The following is a 17,332-nucleotide window of genomic DNA, read 5'->3' as shown; positions in this document are numbered from 1 at the left end:
TTTGTGATCAGACAATATCGATGGTTCAATTGATACTCTGTTTGTATTTTGTTCTAATGAATTAGAAATTAACCAAAGATCGATTCTTGACTGTTTAGATGTATCCCTATTACTCCATGTGTACTCTTTCAAATGTGGGTGTTTATATCTCCATATATCAATTACCCCTAAATTATCACAGAATATAGATAGCTCTGAATCGCCTGTAGATGATCTTATTGGAATAGGAATTCTATCCATCTGAACATCTGGGACAATATTAAAGTCCCCACCTAGAATCATTTCAAGATCATGACATCTTTTTCTTACTTTCATTTTCAATATCAGAGAACAAATCAACATTATATTTTTTAATATTTGAGGCATATACAGTACTTAACAAAAACATTTTCCCATCAATGGATACCGTTAGACAACACATGAAATACATGTAGGAGGAGCTCTGACATCACTCTCTGACATCACTGTAGTTCAGAGAGATTCAGAGAAAGTGAAACTAACTTGATCGACAACAATATGGACTCCTGAAACGATCAACCTCTTTAAACTACAGAATATTTATTGATCCGTTCAAAGAGTCTTGTGGACACATCTGATCCTCACAGGTAAGAGATAGAGTGGAATAAGTTGAACAGAACCAGGTTTAAGCATATCAAATACATAACTATTTTAGTTGTTCACTGAAATGGCATCAGAATTGTATTTAAATATGCCATTTGATTGGTTGTAAAACAAAGTTTGGTGTTTCTGTCATTTTGTCACATGGCAGAAAGACTAAAGAAACAGGAAGTAAATGACCTGCAGATTCACTGAACACAAACCTGCTAAACTGCAGATGAAAATCACTTTTATAATAAACTAGATTAAAACTACTCTTGACTATAATGTATTTTGTGAAGAGATGTATATATATATATATGAGTTCAGATGCAAAAACCTCTAAATGCCATCTGAAATTTCCACCTAGAATGATTGTTTTTATGAAACTCTTATATTTAACTTTCACTCTTCTAATATAATATTTAATATGTAGTTCAGGAGTGTACAGCAGCAGATAATAAAATCATTTCAAATCAAGATTTCAAATCAATATTGCTCCTAGTGTATTTATTTATTTGGTACAGTAAGTGTGTGTGTAATGAGCTTCACATTAGGGTTCTGATCAGCTTGTCTGGGTTCATTTTGCAGTAATGACCAGCTGACTGTACATGATCTCTCATATATTTGAGTTTCATCAAAGACGTCACTCTTTGTCTCTAGACATTCTTTACATTCAACCAACTTCATGAGGTGCATCATGGGATTCTTTATAAACAGTATTAAATGAGCCCATTTATAATAATAAGGCTAATAATAATAATAATTATTGTTATTTAAGTCCTTCAAGCAAAAGCCATTAAATCAAAAAGTCAAATGTGTTTCCAAACTTTAGATTAGTAGTGAAGGTGATTTATCTTCATCATTTCTCTCTCCAGGGATGTCTTCCTCCAGCGGTCCACTGACTGAGGAGCTTCAGTGCTCTATATGTCTGGACGTGTTCACTGATCCAGTCAGCACTCCATGTGGACACAACTTCTGCAAGACCTGTCTGAATAAGTGCTGGGACAACAGCCAGACCTGCAACTGTCCATATTGTAAAGAAACATTCAAGCACAGACCTGATCTCAAGATTAACACCACACTCCGAGAAGTTGTAGTTCACTATAAAAAGAAAAGTCCTGAGAAAAAAGCTGAAGTTCTGAAAAAAGCTGAAGTTCTGTGTGACGTCTGTGAGGAAAGAAAGCTGAAAGCCCTGAAGTCGTGTCTGGTGTGTCAGAGCTCTTACTGTGAAACTCACCTGGAGCCTCATTTGAGAATGGCAGGTTTAAAGAAACACAAACTGATTTATCCTGTGAGTAATCTGGAGGACTATATATGTCAGAAACATGAGAGACCTCTGGAGCTGTTCTGTAGAGATGATCAGACATGTGTGTGTCCGATCTGCACTGTAACAGACCACAAGAACCACAACACTGTTTCTATAGAAGAGGAAAGTGAAGAGAAGAAGGTAGAAGTTACTGACAAACTGATTTTAAATGGCTCTTATCATAACGAATAATAGGCCGGGAGCCAGGTCCACTCCTCAGGATGTTTTTGCTACCTTTTTTTCACTATTATTTCCTATTATCTTATACCTTGGGCCATCACAAGTTGATAATGACCACCCCATCCACATTTCTACCCAAACCATAGTAAATTACTACAGTACATTCATTGTAAATGTTTGTAAAGCTGGTGATTAGGGGATTTAAAGTCTTCTAACTTCATTCATGGCACATTGTTTCTGCTGTTTACCTCATCAGTCATGTTGGGAATGTTGAGGCTGCTTCATCTGATTTAAAACTAGTTAAATCATCGAGTGATTTGTGGTCTGTAACAGAGGAGTGTCGAATTGAACAACTTCTCACTGGATGTCGCAATGCTGTTTAATAATAGTGTCCAGAACCGGGAGTAAACAGAACTCCTTTAAACTTGCATTCCGTTATCCACTGGGCGGTGCTGCGCAGTTTAATGTAAACTAAACTGCAAGTTGAACTGAAACTAAACTGAAAACAGTGCTATTTGTTCTATATTTGTTGTTACTGACTGAGAAACAGCTTCAGATGATTCAGTGACGGAGCGGTTGAACGAATCTGAATCGTTTCAGCCCATTATGCAAGCGCATTTGGCCAATTCATGTAAAGGAAATAATTGAACCAAAGATCGAACAAAAGATTCGCACTATTCACAAATGATTGGTATCGCTGGTTAGGTCGACAGAAATACAGGACACACATAATAACTGCTGAAATATTCGGACTGAAAACGTTTCTCAGGTTAGTCGGAGTGCTCATGGTAAGCACAGTGCGTATAGACGTATAGCTGCACGCGTCACTACGGCCACTCGCATATCTAACCAAATGTAGCCACACCGCCAGGAGAAGAGGCGGAGGGAGGTTGGGGTGCCTTTGGGCCAGATGGAGATGATTGAATTGAATAGCCCTGCCCTAGGAGGACTGGGGTCAGGGTGCAACATAGGGTACATTCACACAAAATCAATTAACCAAATGTGAGATTCATTAAAGTCCACAAAGTCCTAGCAACACAAGGAATAAACATGACCCTAGTGTGCAGTCTGTTATCAAAAAGCCAACCTTCAATAGAGTAAACGTTAGTAACATTCTGTACAGGTAAACATTCTTTACAGCCAAATGGCGAAACGTCTCGGAAAGGAGACGAACGTCGTTACCGACTGATAGGAATCCCTACCAAAACGCCACAGCTGCTGCACCCCATCCAGTGCCCGGTGTAAGCCTGTACCCCTTCTTGCCTGGACGGACGATAGGAAAGGGCTTACACAGAGCGTATCTGTCACTGTTGTTCCGTGATAACCCATACAGTGAGATTATTGGATAACACTGGGAAAGCGTGCCCTTTCTATGGAAGGGGAACGCTGCGGAAGCCACTTTCTTCGAGGGAGTTATGTGGAAAAATACATATGGACTAGCCCGAAGGTTGTACTGCATATGAATATTGGGTAACTTAGCCCAAGGGAAAGACACAGGGCTTCGATTAGGAGCAGCCGTGGAAGTATACACATATGGAATCCCTGTAAGGTCACACATATGGAACCCAGCCTAACACCTGATCTCTGAAGGGAGTGGTAGGAACCTTGGGCACATAGCCAGGCCGGGGTCTCAGTACAACATGGTTGTCACCAGGCCCGAACTCTAGGCACGATTCGTCGACCGAAAATGCTTGCAGGCCCCCTACCCTTTTGATAGAGGCCAGTGCAATCAGCAGCAAAGTCTTCAAAGAGAGAAGCTTTAAGTCTGCTGACTGCAAAGACTCAAAGGGAGCATCCTGAAGAGCTTGAAGCACCAGGGAAAGGTCCCAAGAGGGTATGGAGGGTTTAACCGTCTCGCCCCCCTAAGGAACCTGGCGACCAGGCCGTGGTTTTCAACTGATTTGCCATCTATGTGGTCGTGATAATCTGAAATAGCGGCAGCATGTACTTTGAGGGTGGAGGGAGACAGCCTTCGCTGCAACCCTTGCTGCAAGAAGGAAAGCACGGACCCTATCGAACATCTTCGGGGGTCCTCTCGGCGAGAAGAAAACCACTCGACGTAAGGTTCCACTTCAAGGCACACGTCTCGTGGACGGCACCCGTGCAGAAGTGATGGTGTTAAGTACCTCTGGGGGTAAGTCACCTAGAACCAGAGATGGAGTTTCCAGAGGTCTGGAAGCGGGTGCCATAGGGTGCCCCGTCTCTGAGTCAGAAGGTCCTTCCTCAGAGGAATAGGCCAGGGAGGGACTGTCACGAGGAGCATGAGTTCTGGGAACCATGTCTGGGTGGGCCAATAGGGGGTCACCAGAAGGACCTGCTCCTCGTCCTCCCTGACTTTGCACAGGGTCTGTGCCCCGGAGGGTCTGTTTGCGGAGGCCCCGGGGCCAGCTGTGTGCCAGTGCATCCGTGCCGAGTGTTCCCTCAGTCAGGGAGTAAAACAGCTGGCAGTGGGAGGTCTCTGAGGAGGCAAACAGGTCTACCTGAGCCTCCCAGAGCTCTCTCCAGATCAGCTGAACTGCCTGGAGGTGGAGCTGCCATTCTTCCGGGAGCACAGCTCGTGATAGCTCGTCGGCTACACGGTTGAGCACACCGGGGACATACATGGCTCGAAATGACCTCAGATGCTTCTGACTCTAGAGGAGGAGATGGTGGGTGAGTTGAGACATGCGACGAGAGCGTAGACCACCTTGTCGGTTGATGTACGCAATGGTTGCAGTGTTGTCCATACGGACCAGCATGTCTCTGCCCTGTAGCGGCCTCTTTAAGCGGCTCAGAGCAGGACGTACTGCTAGCAACTCGAGGCAGTTGATGTGCCAATGCAGTTGAGGGCCCGTCCACTAGAGATGCGCGGTTGGCGGTTACAGCCGTGGACTCCGCGGATAAACCGCGGATTGGGCGGATGACGTGACGAAAAATAATATTTTAATTAAATTCGGGCGGGTGGCGGGCGGTTGAACCAATCAAATGAAAAATATATGTATACACAAATCAACGGATGGCGGGCGGGTGCGGTTTTGAAAATTGGTCAAAAACGTTGGTGAGGCTGGATGGCGAACGGATGATGATTTTTGTGATGCGGTTGCGGATGAAATAATAGCCCATCCGCGCATCTCTACCGTCCACACCCCTGACACTGCATGCCCATTGTACGTGGCACCCCAGCCGGTGGCAGAGGTGTCTGTGAACACCACAGCATGCCTGGACACCTGTTCCAAGGGGACTCCTGCCCGCAGGAACGAGGGGTCTGACCATGGGCTGAAGGTCTGCTGGCACGCCAGTGTGATTGTCACCCAGTGAGTGCCATGATGCCACGCCCATCTCGGGACTCGGCCATGAAGCCAGTGCTGAAGCAGTCTCATATGGAACAGCCCGAGCGGAGTTACTGCTGCTGCCACTACCGGTGAATGAATGAATTCCAGTGGGACCGGCGTCCTGCCTTTGAAGGTGTTCAAGCAGTTCAGCACCGAATGAGCGCGTTGCTCTGTGAGGCGCGCTGTCTGTGCGACCGAATTAAACTCCATACCGAGAAAAGAGATCCTCTGCATGGGGGCGAGTTTGCTCTTCTCCCAGTTGACCGGAAGACCCAACTGGCTGAGGTGCCTGACCGCGAGTTCTCTGTGTTCGCATAACTGATCTCGAGAGTGTGCTAATATGAGCCAGTCGTCGAAATAGTTGAGGATGTGCACGCCCTGTTCTCTCATGGGAACAAGGGCCCCCTCCGTGACTTTCGTGAAGACACGGGGAGACAGGGACAGCCCGAAGGGCAGGACCTTGTACTGATATGCTCGACCCTCGAACGCAAATCACAGAAATGGCCTGTGTCGAGGAAGAATCAAGACATGAAAGTATGCGTCCTTCAGGTCGATCGCTGCAAACCAATCTAGGGGACGGATGCATTTGAAAATGCGTTTCTGCGTGAGCATTTTGAACCCACCACCTTTCTTGGGTACAATGAAGTAGGGACTGTAGTGCCCTGACCTCATATTGGCTGGAGGGACCGGCTCTATCGCATCCTTAGCCAGTAGGACTGCGATCTCCGCTCACAAGACTTGGGCATTGGCTGCTCTCACTATAGTGGAGTAGATGGCTCGATCCATCTCCGGGTCGCCCGTCCTAGGGCCGCTTGCTCTTGGCTTTACAGCCCTGCTTGGCGGGGGCCTGGACGGGCAGGGGGGGACGAAGTTCCTCGAGAACTTGTGGGTTGTGACCACCCTCGTGCAGTTCCTTCAGTGCCTTGGCCTGATGGACCTGCAGCAACGCCATGGCGTGCACGGCAGAGGCGGCTTCCCCACACGTAAGCCTTGCCGGTTAGGTCTGACAAGTACTTACAGGCCCGGGAAGGGAGACACAGTTCTCCGCGCCAAGTGGAGTTAGGGCACAGCTGCATAGCAACGGCCCGCTCCACTGACGGGATACGCTTGTATCCCTTAGTCGCCCCGCCATCAAGAGTGGTGAGGGAGGAGGAGCCACCGGAACGATTTCTGGCAGTAAAAGGTGCCATCCCACGATCCCAGGTAATGACCGCATTCACAGAAACGCACAGATAGAATGTCATCTTTATAAAGACGAGTTCTATCTGTGTAAGTTCTTTTAGGGACTGCTCTCGTTAGTGCTGAAGCATGCAGGGGAGTGGTCACTGCGAACACAGACAGGAATGTGCAACTGTTTGTGCGCTCTCTCTCCTCGCTGGTCTTACCAGCTGTGAAAACGGCCTTTGAGTGCTCTCAAGCGCACCTTACCAGCTGTGAGAACAGCTTTTGTTTGCTCAAGTCAAAACAAAAACAAAAAGAAAAGAAAGAGAGAGAAAAAAGACCGCTCACGCTGCTTTGCTGTGTCACCCGCACCAGTGTGGAGAGGTCCGAAGAAGAAGAAGCTCACTCAGTTTAACAATCTCCTTGAAGATATGTAGAACACATCGAAGTGCTTGGCTCCGAAGCAAAAAACTGAAATGCAATCGCACCTTCTGCTCATTAAATCCCACCCTGCAGGGCTCATAGACTGTAAAAAAAGATGGACGACGCCACTTCGCTCTCTTCCATTGATGAGAACTGAAGCCGCCAGTGTCCCGATATGGCGCTGACATATTGGAACTTGAGTCTGCGCAGTAGCGATCTTGGGACCAGACCTGCGCAGTAGTGAGCAGGAAGTAAAGCCGCGAAATCAACGCTCCGCCCTCACTCTCGCAGAATGCACTCAGGGAGAGTGGATTCTGCACACTTTTTTAAAAATTGATTGCAGTACGACAAGAGGCTTGTTAAAATAAAGTAAATACAATCTCCTCAGTCCTCCGAAGATCCCGAAAAAAATGTCCGTTGGTGCTTCAGTGACTACTTCGTAATAAAACCAACTTATTTTTGAAACAGACACTTGAACTTACATCAGCGTGACAAAAACGACAGCAAATGAAAGAAACCACCTTTGTAAAAAAGATATTTGAAGTGTAATTTAATTGTTTAGTTGGTCTCACGTCCCATTGAATAAAACGGGGAGGCGGGGTTTATGACCTAAAGTATACTAGGACCAGTCACCGGGGGGCGATCGAGATGTTTTGGCTTCACTTTTCAGGGCTTGTGCGGCACGCTTGGCTGGGCTGAACAGCTAATGCAAATGATTGCATGCCAATGTGTATTGGCTCGTTTTAGTTTCACCTGAAGTAGATTGGCCTCTCTAGCGAGATTCCTCTCAGTCGGTCACGACGTACGTAGAGAGTGACCGACCGATATAGGAACTAAAATACAACTCAAATGTAAAATAGAAAACATTTATTTGGTTCTTAGATCTTTTTGCTGCTTATCCATGCTGTACTTCAATGGCTGGTCATGTTAGTGTATTGTATTAGTGTAGAATATAAATATTACTATATTACAAACCAGACGGACTTTATTTTCTGTCACACGTCTACAGAAGTTTTTATTGAGAATTAACAGAGGTTTAGATGTTGATGTCTTATTGAAAATGTTTTCTTTTGAGGTCACCATCATGGAGAGCATGAAACAGATGAAGATTATTTGACTGATGAAATCCATACGAATATAGATGAAGAGGAGGAAGAGGAGGAACATGATGATTGAGAGTTTATATTCTACACCAATACAATACACTAACATGACCAGTAGTTGAAGTACAGCATGGATAAGCAGCAAAAAGTTAAATAAATAACTGTTTTCTATTTTATGTTTGAGCTGTATTTTAGTTTCGCCATTTGGCTGTAAAGAATGTTTACCTGTACAGAAGGTTACTAACATTTACTCTATTGAAGGTTGGCCTTTTGATAACAGACTGCACACTAGGGTCATCTTTATTCCTTGTGTTGCTAGGACTTTGTGGACTTATGGAACCCATATGGAATGGTAATGCTTGAAAGTTCTGTTTTCTCCGATTTGAGGTACAGTGAAGAACGTTGGTTATACCAGCTATAATCCTCTAGATAGAAAGGTCATCTTTGACTTAAATTGAAGCTTATAAACTTGGGAAGTTTTCCATGTACATTTGAGGCAGTGATATATATAATAAAATGCTAGAAAATGATAACTTTTGATGACAATGTGTCAGGCGGACAGACATTTTTTTGTCTTTTGTCAACTTGTGATGGAGTGGACCTGGCTCCCGGCCTATAACATGTTCTTTAATATAAATGAATCAGTTATGAAAACATATTGTGTGTTGTTTTCTGTCTATAGACTCAACTGATGAAGACACAGAAAGACACACAGCAGATGATCCAGGACAGAATCAAGAAGATTCAAGACGTCAAACACTCAGCAAAAGTCAGAAAAGTGAGTTTAAAATAATTCAATTAAATTAATTTTAATATCTATCATTGTTTATTGAATTGCTGTATAAAAGCAATTTCACACTCACAGTCACACTGCTGGTCTGAATATCGACACGTCTGTGATTCCCTGATCACTTAGTAAAGTAATAACACATCTCTCCTCAACAACACACATGATTTGAGGAATCATTCAGTGCAAACGGGGCAGAATGAGGGATTTTGAAAACCGCCTAAAACACTGAAGTATGAGAAATAATAACACTGATTCTTCTCTTAACAAACGCCACTAATAATGTGTTGATTGTCCTGGTTGAGCAGAGAAACACAGAGAAGGAGAAAGCAGCCCGTGTGGAGCTCTTCACTGATCTCATCCGCTCCATTGAGAGATGTCAGACTGAACTGCTGGAGATGATGGAGGAGCAGCAGAAAGCAGCAGAGAAACAGGAGGAAGAGCTCATTGAAGAGCTGGAGCAGGAGATCACTGAGCTAAAGATGAGAAACACTGAGCTGGAGCAGCTCTCACACACTGAAGATCACCTCCACCTCCTACAGGTCAGTCAACATCTCTGTGATCAATGATAATGCAGTATATGACACCATAACACTCCCCATGCTGAAGGATTTCTCCTCTCTCCTGCTGTAGATTTACTCATCCCTGTGCAGCTCTAGAAACACCAGGAACTGGTCTGAGATCAGTGTGAAGACTGATGAGAGTCTGGAGACTCTGAGGAGAGCTCTGACTAAACTGCAGGACTCTCTACAGGAGAAACTCACGCTAACTGGTACAGCAATATCAAATACACCGTACAGATACATATATTTATCATCTTTTAATATCAGTAATGAAGAATGAGTCTGTTAAAGCTGAAATAAGAGAAGTGTGTGATCATGTGTGTGTGTCTCATTATCATCACAGTTCTTCTTGAAGAGAGCAGGTCATATTCATCTCTAATTTCAGGAAACATGCAGTAAATTCATCTTGTACTAGAAGCTTCATCACTGTAACCAGAACCTTGAGGCTTTAGTAAATCTGTGAACACTTTTAGATGAGAAACAACAGAAAGAAACATTAATTTTCTGCCATTTTCAGTCTTTTCAGCGGTTCATCTAAATGTTGTGATTATGTGTCAGATAAAATCAGTTTAGCAGAAGAAAATCAAATCATAGACATCATGAACTTAAGATGCAGATTTGTTCTTTTTTAGAGGAATATTTCTGACCTGTTCAAACAGCTTCGCAGTGCTGGGCTTCATTTTCACTTTCTCTAAGGTTATTTTTTATAGTGTTGTCTTTGCTGAATAACCACAACACTAATACACTCCAAAACTGAGATTAATAACATTAGGCATAAAAATATCTAAAATAAAAATTTCATAAAATGTTCACAAAACATTCCCGAAGATGCTCTAAAAAGGAGGAATATTTCGAGCTCAAACACAATAGGAGTTCAGGGATTCTCTAAATATCAGCAGAGAAACATTGATCAGATAAAACATGATGTTGTTCACAATTATTTAAATATAACCTTAAATCTTGTCTATAATTCCACACATAAACATGTCAAAGATCTGATGGTGTTTTATTGACATGTGTCTCTACAGAACTGAAGAGGAGACAGCAGTATGCAGGTACAGTGTGCTGTCTGCACTACACTAGATTACATTCAGATACTCACAGCTTCATCACTGACCGACAGTATGATTAAACACTGATTACATATTACAAACATCATCACTAAATATCTGTATTGTGAATTTGTGATTTATATTCTCTGTTTTCTCAGTGGATGTGACTCTGGATCCTGATACAGCTAATCCTAATCTCATCCTGTCTGATGATGGAAAAGATGTGAGACATGGAGACATTTTACAGAAACTCCCAGACAAACCAGAGAGATTTGATGTATATGCAAGTGTCTTGGGAAAAGAGGGATTCTCCTCAGGGAGATTTTATTTTGAGGTGCAAGTGAAGGGAAAGACTGAATGGACTTTAGGAGTGGTCAGAGAATCCATTGACAGGAAGGGAGTGCTCACAGCGAGTCCCAGTGATGGATGCTGGACTGTGTGGCTGATGAATGAGAATGAATTTGAAACCAGTGATGATCCTCCTGTCTCTCTGTGTGTGAGAGTGAAGCCGCAGCGGGTCGGTGTGTTTGTGGATTATGAGGAGGGTCTGGTCTCCTTTTATGATGTGGAGTCCAGCTCTCATCTCTACTCTTTCACTGATCAGTCTTTCACTGGGAAACTCTATCCATATTTTAGCCCGTGCCGTAAGGCTGGAGGTAAAAACTCAACTCCACTGATCATCACACCTGTCAAACACAATAAATGAATTTTCTGCCATAATATGAAATACACAATGAAAATGAATTATATAATTACAAATCTAAACATGTTTTGCTATATTTTCATAATTTGTTTTTCATTGTTCAGATCTATAATTCTAGCTATAATTGCAAATATATTGTGAAAATATAATGCTTGTTTAACACATTTATTTTCAACATTTCATAATTATTCATGCCATTGTTTTCTCCCATCTCAACCTGACAAAGTGAAAGTGTCTGTATTTTTGTTTTTATATACATCAAAATAAACCAAACTATGATAAAATTGATAAAGTATATCAAAGCTGTTTCTACCATTTCAATTACAAAATGATCTGTGATAATACTGTGGTAAATCAGATGTTAACTCCTCAATATATATCACTGTATGATTATTACCATATTCATACACAACACTTCAAAACACCATGATATTATGATCATGGTAAAAACAAAAAATGAAAAGAAGAAGAAGAAGAAGAAGAAGAAGAACACATTGTAGGTATGTTACCAAGTTACCATGTCTAATGTTTGCCCCATGGTAAAACTAGGTTTGTTTAACCATAACAATAGAATAGAATAATAGACAAATTTCAACACACATCAGATTTATTTAAATGCTCATTTTTTATTGATACAGTTATATACATCTTCAAATAAAATATAGGACTGTTAAATATCTGATAGTGCTGATATGAAGTAGAGATACAAATATGAAATCGTATAAAAGAGTAGGCCTATCTTATAAAATTAAACCTTATAAAAAATATTTTCCTTCTATCAGGACATAGTAGAGATTATTCTATTAAAGATGCCTATTTATATTGCTGTTTATGTTTAATGTCTTTTGATCTGTATGAAAGATCAAGATTAGTGAGCCCCCTCGTGGCTGGCTATTATGGCTACAGGTCATAAGTCCCCCACTTTTCATAAAAGTGACACTAGCCTACTCTTCAAATACAGTTTCTCCAAACGTGTTTATTATTTTAGGTAGTTATTATCACGATAATCCATGTCCAAGAGTCCATTTCCTCGGATGAGATGGTTTTTATTCGTTATTTGATACTATAAACCATGTTATAAATACACACTGACCTCCTCAAGCTTTTATTTTGGCACTTCCGGTTACCGGCATTTTGAATTTTCATATTAGAATTTGCATATTAGACCCAGAAGCATTATTCTTAAACATAAATAAATCTGGATTATGCAAACAAAAGACAGTGGAATTAATGAGAGATAATTCACAAAATAAAAATAATAATAACAATAATTCAATTTAAGACAGCATGTAATGTTACATAAATCTTTTATTGACATTTGCCTTTAAACATTAAATGCAGGTTATGGAAAAGATGTGTGTGGTTTCTATAGAAACAAACTGTAAATATATTGCTTTGAATCTCTGTGCTTTTTTTTAATAATACCTCTTTTTTAAGATAATGACACTTATTTCTCCAGATGAAATTGAAAAGAATTTTATCTAGTTTTTTAAAAACTGTAGTAGGCATTCCCAAAGCCAGAGACACATAAACAGCTCGTGATATCCCTTCAGCTTTGGACAGTAAAACTCTGCCATTTAAAGAAAGATCCCTCATTAACCACATGTAAAAAAAAAATGTTATTTGCTCAACTATTGGGTCAAAGTTTAAGTTGTTACGGGATTTTTCATTTTTATCAATAACAATGCCCAAATATGTGAAGGTACTCTTCACAGGGATATTATTTATTGACAACATATTGCATTCCTTCAATGGTAATAACACCGACTTACTTAAGTTAATTTTAAGTCCCGATACTTTTGAAAACATCTCTATACACTGAACCACTTTTGGAACTTCATATTCATTAGCTAGAAAAATTGCTGTATCATCTGCAAGTTGTGATAATTTAAATTCTCTATCTACTGCCGTGATGCCCTTAAATGAACTTTTTTTAATGTGTACAGACATAATTTCAGTAACAAGAAGAAATAAAAAGGGACTCAGAGGGCACCCTTGTCTTATACCTCGATGGATGTTAAATCTTGGGGTTGTGCCATGGGCCAGACCAACAGAGCTATTACAATCTTTATAAAGTGTATTGACTGCTCTCAAAAATCTGTCTCCAAAACCAAAAACATGTATAGCCTTAAACATAAACTGATGACTAATCGTGTCAAAAGCTTTATAAAAATCGACAAATAAAACAAAACTATCATCTGAAATATAATCATTAAAGTCAATCATGTCCAAAACTAAACGGATGTTATTACAAATATTTCTCCCAGGCATAAAACCAGATTGTTCCTCCCCAATAAGATCATCTAATCCTAATTTTAATCTTTTGGCAAAGATCATTGCAAATATCTTTGCATCATTATTTAATAAACTAATTGGTCTCCAATTTTCGATACTTAATTTATCTTTCTTAGGTTTAGGAATTAATTTAATAAGGCCTTGACGAAGGGTGGGTGGTAATTCTCCTTTGTCTATGGCTTCTTCAAACACTGCAACTAAAAATGGGGCTAAACTTTCACCAAATGTTTTGTAAAATTCATTTATCAAACCATCACTACCAGGAGACTTATTGTCTTTAAGGGAGCCAATACACCTTTGAACCTCTGCTAATCTGATCCTCTGGTCACAAATTGATTTAAATCCCTCATCAATACCTCTAATGTCTTTTTCAATACCTTTAATAGGCCTAAATAAGTCAGTGTTATCTACACTTTCAGTGTTAGTAGTAGCATATAACTTTTGATAAAAGTCAACAACATGTCGCGATATAAGATTTTGGTCTTCACACATCTGGTCATTAATTTTAAGTTTAGAGAGGGAGGATAATTCATAATTCCTTTTTTTCCAAATTAAAAAAAATATTTTGTACACTTTTCTAGAGCGAGCCTTTCACTGATTGTTAACAGTTTAACGGAAGTTACTGCTGCGCAAAGCATCATGGGGCCTGTAGGAAGAAGGTGTATAACTGATAACAGCTTCACTGTGAGAGAATGGCGGCCTCTACTGGAGACTTCAGAAAAATACTGCTTCTTCATTTTAAAATAGAAATGTGCAACATATTAAAGGTTTTATTTAAGAAGAACAAAACTTTACATACAAGAGTACATATAACCATATAGGTACATGTCAGGGGTAAAGAAGAAAAAAAAAAAAGGAAAAGAGAAAAGGAAGGCGTTTTACAGAAAACACTTGTATCTGTCAAACAGCTGTGTAGTTTTCCTAGCTTTTAGGTTTTTACTTTTGGATATTGTTTCTAAATATATTTTTGACATCAATTTTAAAATGTTCAACATTTGCTAGGCTATTTTTCCATTCCATTTGACTTTATGAATATAACGGGCAATTATAACAATTAAATCAAATCTAAACAAAATATTTTTATCACCCTCAATTGAAAAACATTTCAACATAACATTAATTTCTTCAAAGTTAACAAGAATCATAACTTTTCTTTGCAAGTAATTACTGAGTTCTTCCCGAAACATTTGGGTCTGGGACACTCCCAAAACAGATGGTTAATAGTCTCAGGGGAAATTTAACAAACAATTTATCTTCCATGTTCACTTTAAAACGCTGTACCACAAGTGACTTAACTGGGTAAACTCGATGGTAAATGTTATATGAAACCTCTTTCACTTTGTTTGTGATGCAATACTAATGAGGAGTCATCCGAACTTTACTCCAATCAATACGTTTTTAAATAAAGAATTCCAGTGAGTAACAACAAGTACATTTAGACTGAAGAAGGGAACGCAGAAAAGTATTATTACATCCAGAACTTGTGAAATCCTTGCCCTGCAACTTAATACAAGAAGTAAATTCTTCTACTGTTGTTTGTAGAGAATAATTATTATGACCTTCTAATAATCTCAACATTTCCTTGGGAATTGCATGTCAAACCAAAAGATATTGGACAGGGTCAACTGAAAAGTTATAAATATGAACAAACTCAGTATAATTGTATAAAACACAATCCTTTTTGATCAGCTGTTTAACTCAAATAATTCCCTTTTCAAACCAATTCTCAAAAAAATATTGATTTGTTTCTAACCCTTATAAATCTGTTATTCCAGATGGTTCATTTATGGGGGAAAAATTATGGGGGGTGGGGGGCATCTAACACTTGAGCATTATAAAGCAACCTGGACAAACCCTTAGCTTTAACCAATAACACACGACCAGTGAAAGAGAGATCTCTCATCAGCCAAGAGTTCAGTTTCTTTTCAAATGATTGAATGATGGGAGTAAAGTTTAACTCATTCCTGACTTCCTCATTTTATGATATCTTAATACCCAAATATTTGACAACTTCTTTCACGGGAATATTGCATACTGCGGTAAAGTCACAGAGCCATAAGCTCACATTTATTAATATTTAGGGAAAGACCAGATACAGATGAAAATAACTGCAGACACTTCATTGCTTATTCAGCTTCAGTCTCTTAAGAAAAGAGTGGCGTCATCAGCTCATTGTGTGCATTTCATTTCTGTATCTTCTATTTTGATACCACGAAAAATGTCTTTCTTAATATGAATGGCCATAATTTGTGTAGCCAACAAAAAAAGCGATGGACTAATAGAGCAGCGCTGTCAAATCATTTTCATTCTGAATCTATGAGAAGTTCCATATGCCAATTTTACAGAGTTATTAATCTTATTATATAGGGTTATGATTACTTTTTGAAATTTGTTCCCAAATCCGAAAAATTAAGAGTTATAAAAATAAAGCCATGTTCAATTGTATCGAAGGCCTTGTAAAAATCGACAAACAGATTAAAACTATTTATTGATAATTTCAGTATAATCTATAATATCTAATACAAGTCTTATTATATAATAATATACAAATATTATTACAAATATGTCTTTCTTTTTATAAAACCTGACTGCGCCTCATCAATAATAAATTCTAATCCTAACTTTAACATTTCAGTGAATATGGAAGCAATAATTTTACTGTCATTATTAATTAAGGTAATAGGTCGCCAATTATCAAGTGATAATAGATCTTTATCAGGCTTTGGAATTAAGGATATTAGACCTTGTGTCATGGAGGGCAAAACCCCTGATCAATAGATTCTTTAAAGACCATTAACAGAAATTCAGCTAGATCGTCTACATCATTACCGGGGACTTGTTTAATTTAAGTTTTTATAGCTGTTCTTATCTCTAAAAGGGAAACTTCCTTATCAAAGAGCTTTAAATTCTCCATCGATACGATCTATATTATGTTTTAGGGGCTTTAAAAAAATAATCTATTGTGTCTACAGAACATGCACTGCTGGAATATAGTTTACCATAAACATTTGAGACATATTTTGAAATAATAATAGAGTCCTGTGTTTCATGGCCATTAATATTAAGCTTTCTAATAGATGTTTACTCTCCATTCCTTTTCTCCAAATTATAAAAGTATCTGGAATTAGTTTCCCCTTCCTCTAACCAACGTCTTTGTGATCTAACTAATGTTCCTTTTGCCTTGATTATATATAATTTATCTAACTCAGCCTGCAGATTAATTGACCAATTAGAATTCCCATCAGTATTATTATTAGTGATGTTACAAATAGCTCTAATGATTTCCTCTTCCTTTGACTTGTTAGACTTTGCAACTTCTTTGCCTTTATCAATTGCACTAAATCTAATCTGAAACTTCATAAACTCCCAATTTTTACAGTATAAGTTAGTTCGCTTAGCTTGATTCCAATATGTTTGTATTATCTTCTTAATTTCATGTTGAAAACTATCAATTTCCAATAATTTATTTTTAGTTTCCAATAAGTCTTAGAGATTTTATATGAAGTTTTGTTATTCCTTTTAATGAGAAGATAAATCATTTTGTGATCAGACAATATCGATGGTTCGATTGATACTCTGTTTGTATTTTGTTCTAATGAATTAGAAATTAACCAAAGATCGATTCTTGACTGTTTAGATGTATCCCTATTACTCCATGTGTCCTCTTTCAAATGTGTGTGTTTATATCTCCATATATCTATTACCCCTAAATTATCACAGAATATAGATAGCTCTGAATCGCCTGTAGATGATCTTATTGGAATAGGAATTCTATCCATCTGAACATCTGGGACAATATTAAAGTCCCCACCTAGAATCATTTCAAGATCATGACATCTTTTTCTTAC

The 17,332-nt window shown here is 39.3% G+C and overlaps 1 protein-coding gene across 2 annotated transcripts; it reads left to right on the top strand.

Annotated features, from left to right (window-relative positions):
* Positions 1–473: 473 nt before the first annotated feature.
* Positions 474–11,488, top strand: LOC308697512 (E3 ubiquitin-protein ligase TRIM39-like). Of its 2 annotated transcripts, none has more exons than XM_081376818.1 (7): positions 474–605; positions 1,476–2,047; positions 8,767–8,862; positions 9,180–9,413; positions 9,505–9,643; positions 10,463–10,489; positions 10,645–11,488. In XM_081376818.1, exons 2-7 carry the CDS (start codon positions 1,478–1,480, stop codon positions 11,190–11,192), a joined length of 1,614 nt encoding a protein of 537 aa, XP_081232944.1. In that variant the 5' UTR covers positions 474–605; positions 1,476–1,477; the 3' UTR covers positions 11,193–11,488. The 2 variants fall into 2 exon arrangements, with proteins under 2 accessions (XP_081232944.1, XP_081232945.1); XM_081376819.1 differs by having other exon boundaries at positions 484–605; positions 1,476–1,891; positions 10,645–11,483.
* The last annotated feature ends 5,844 nt before the right edge of the window (positions 11,489–17,332 follow it).

The sequence above is a fragment of the Scardinius erythrophthalmus genome (genome assembly GCF_964197995.2).
Source record: "Scardinius erythrophthalmus genome assembly, chromosome: 10".
NCBI lineage: Eukaryota > Metazoa > Chordata > Actinopteri > Cypriniformes > Leuciscidae > Scardinius > Scardinius erythrophthalmus.
This window is presented reverse-complemented; position numbering and strand designations above follow the sequence as displayed.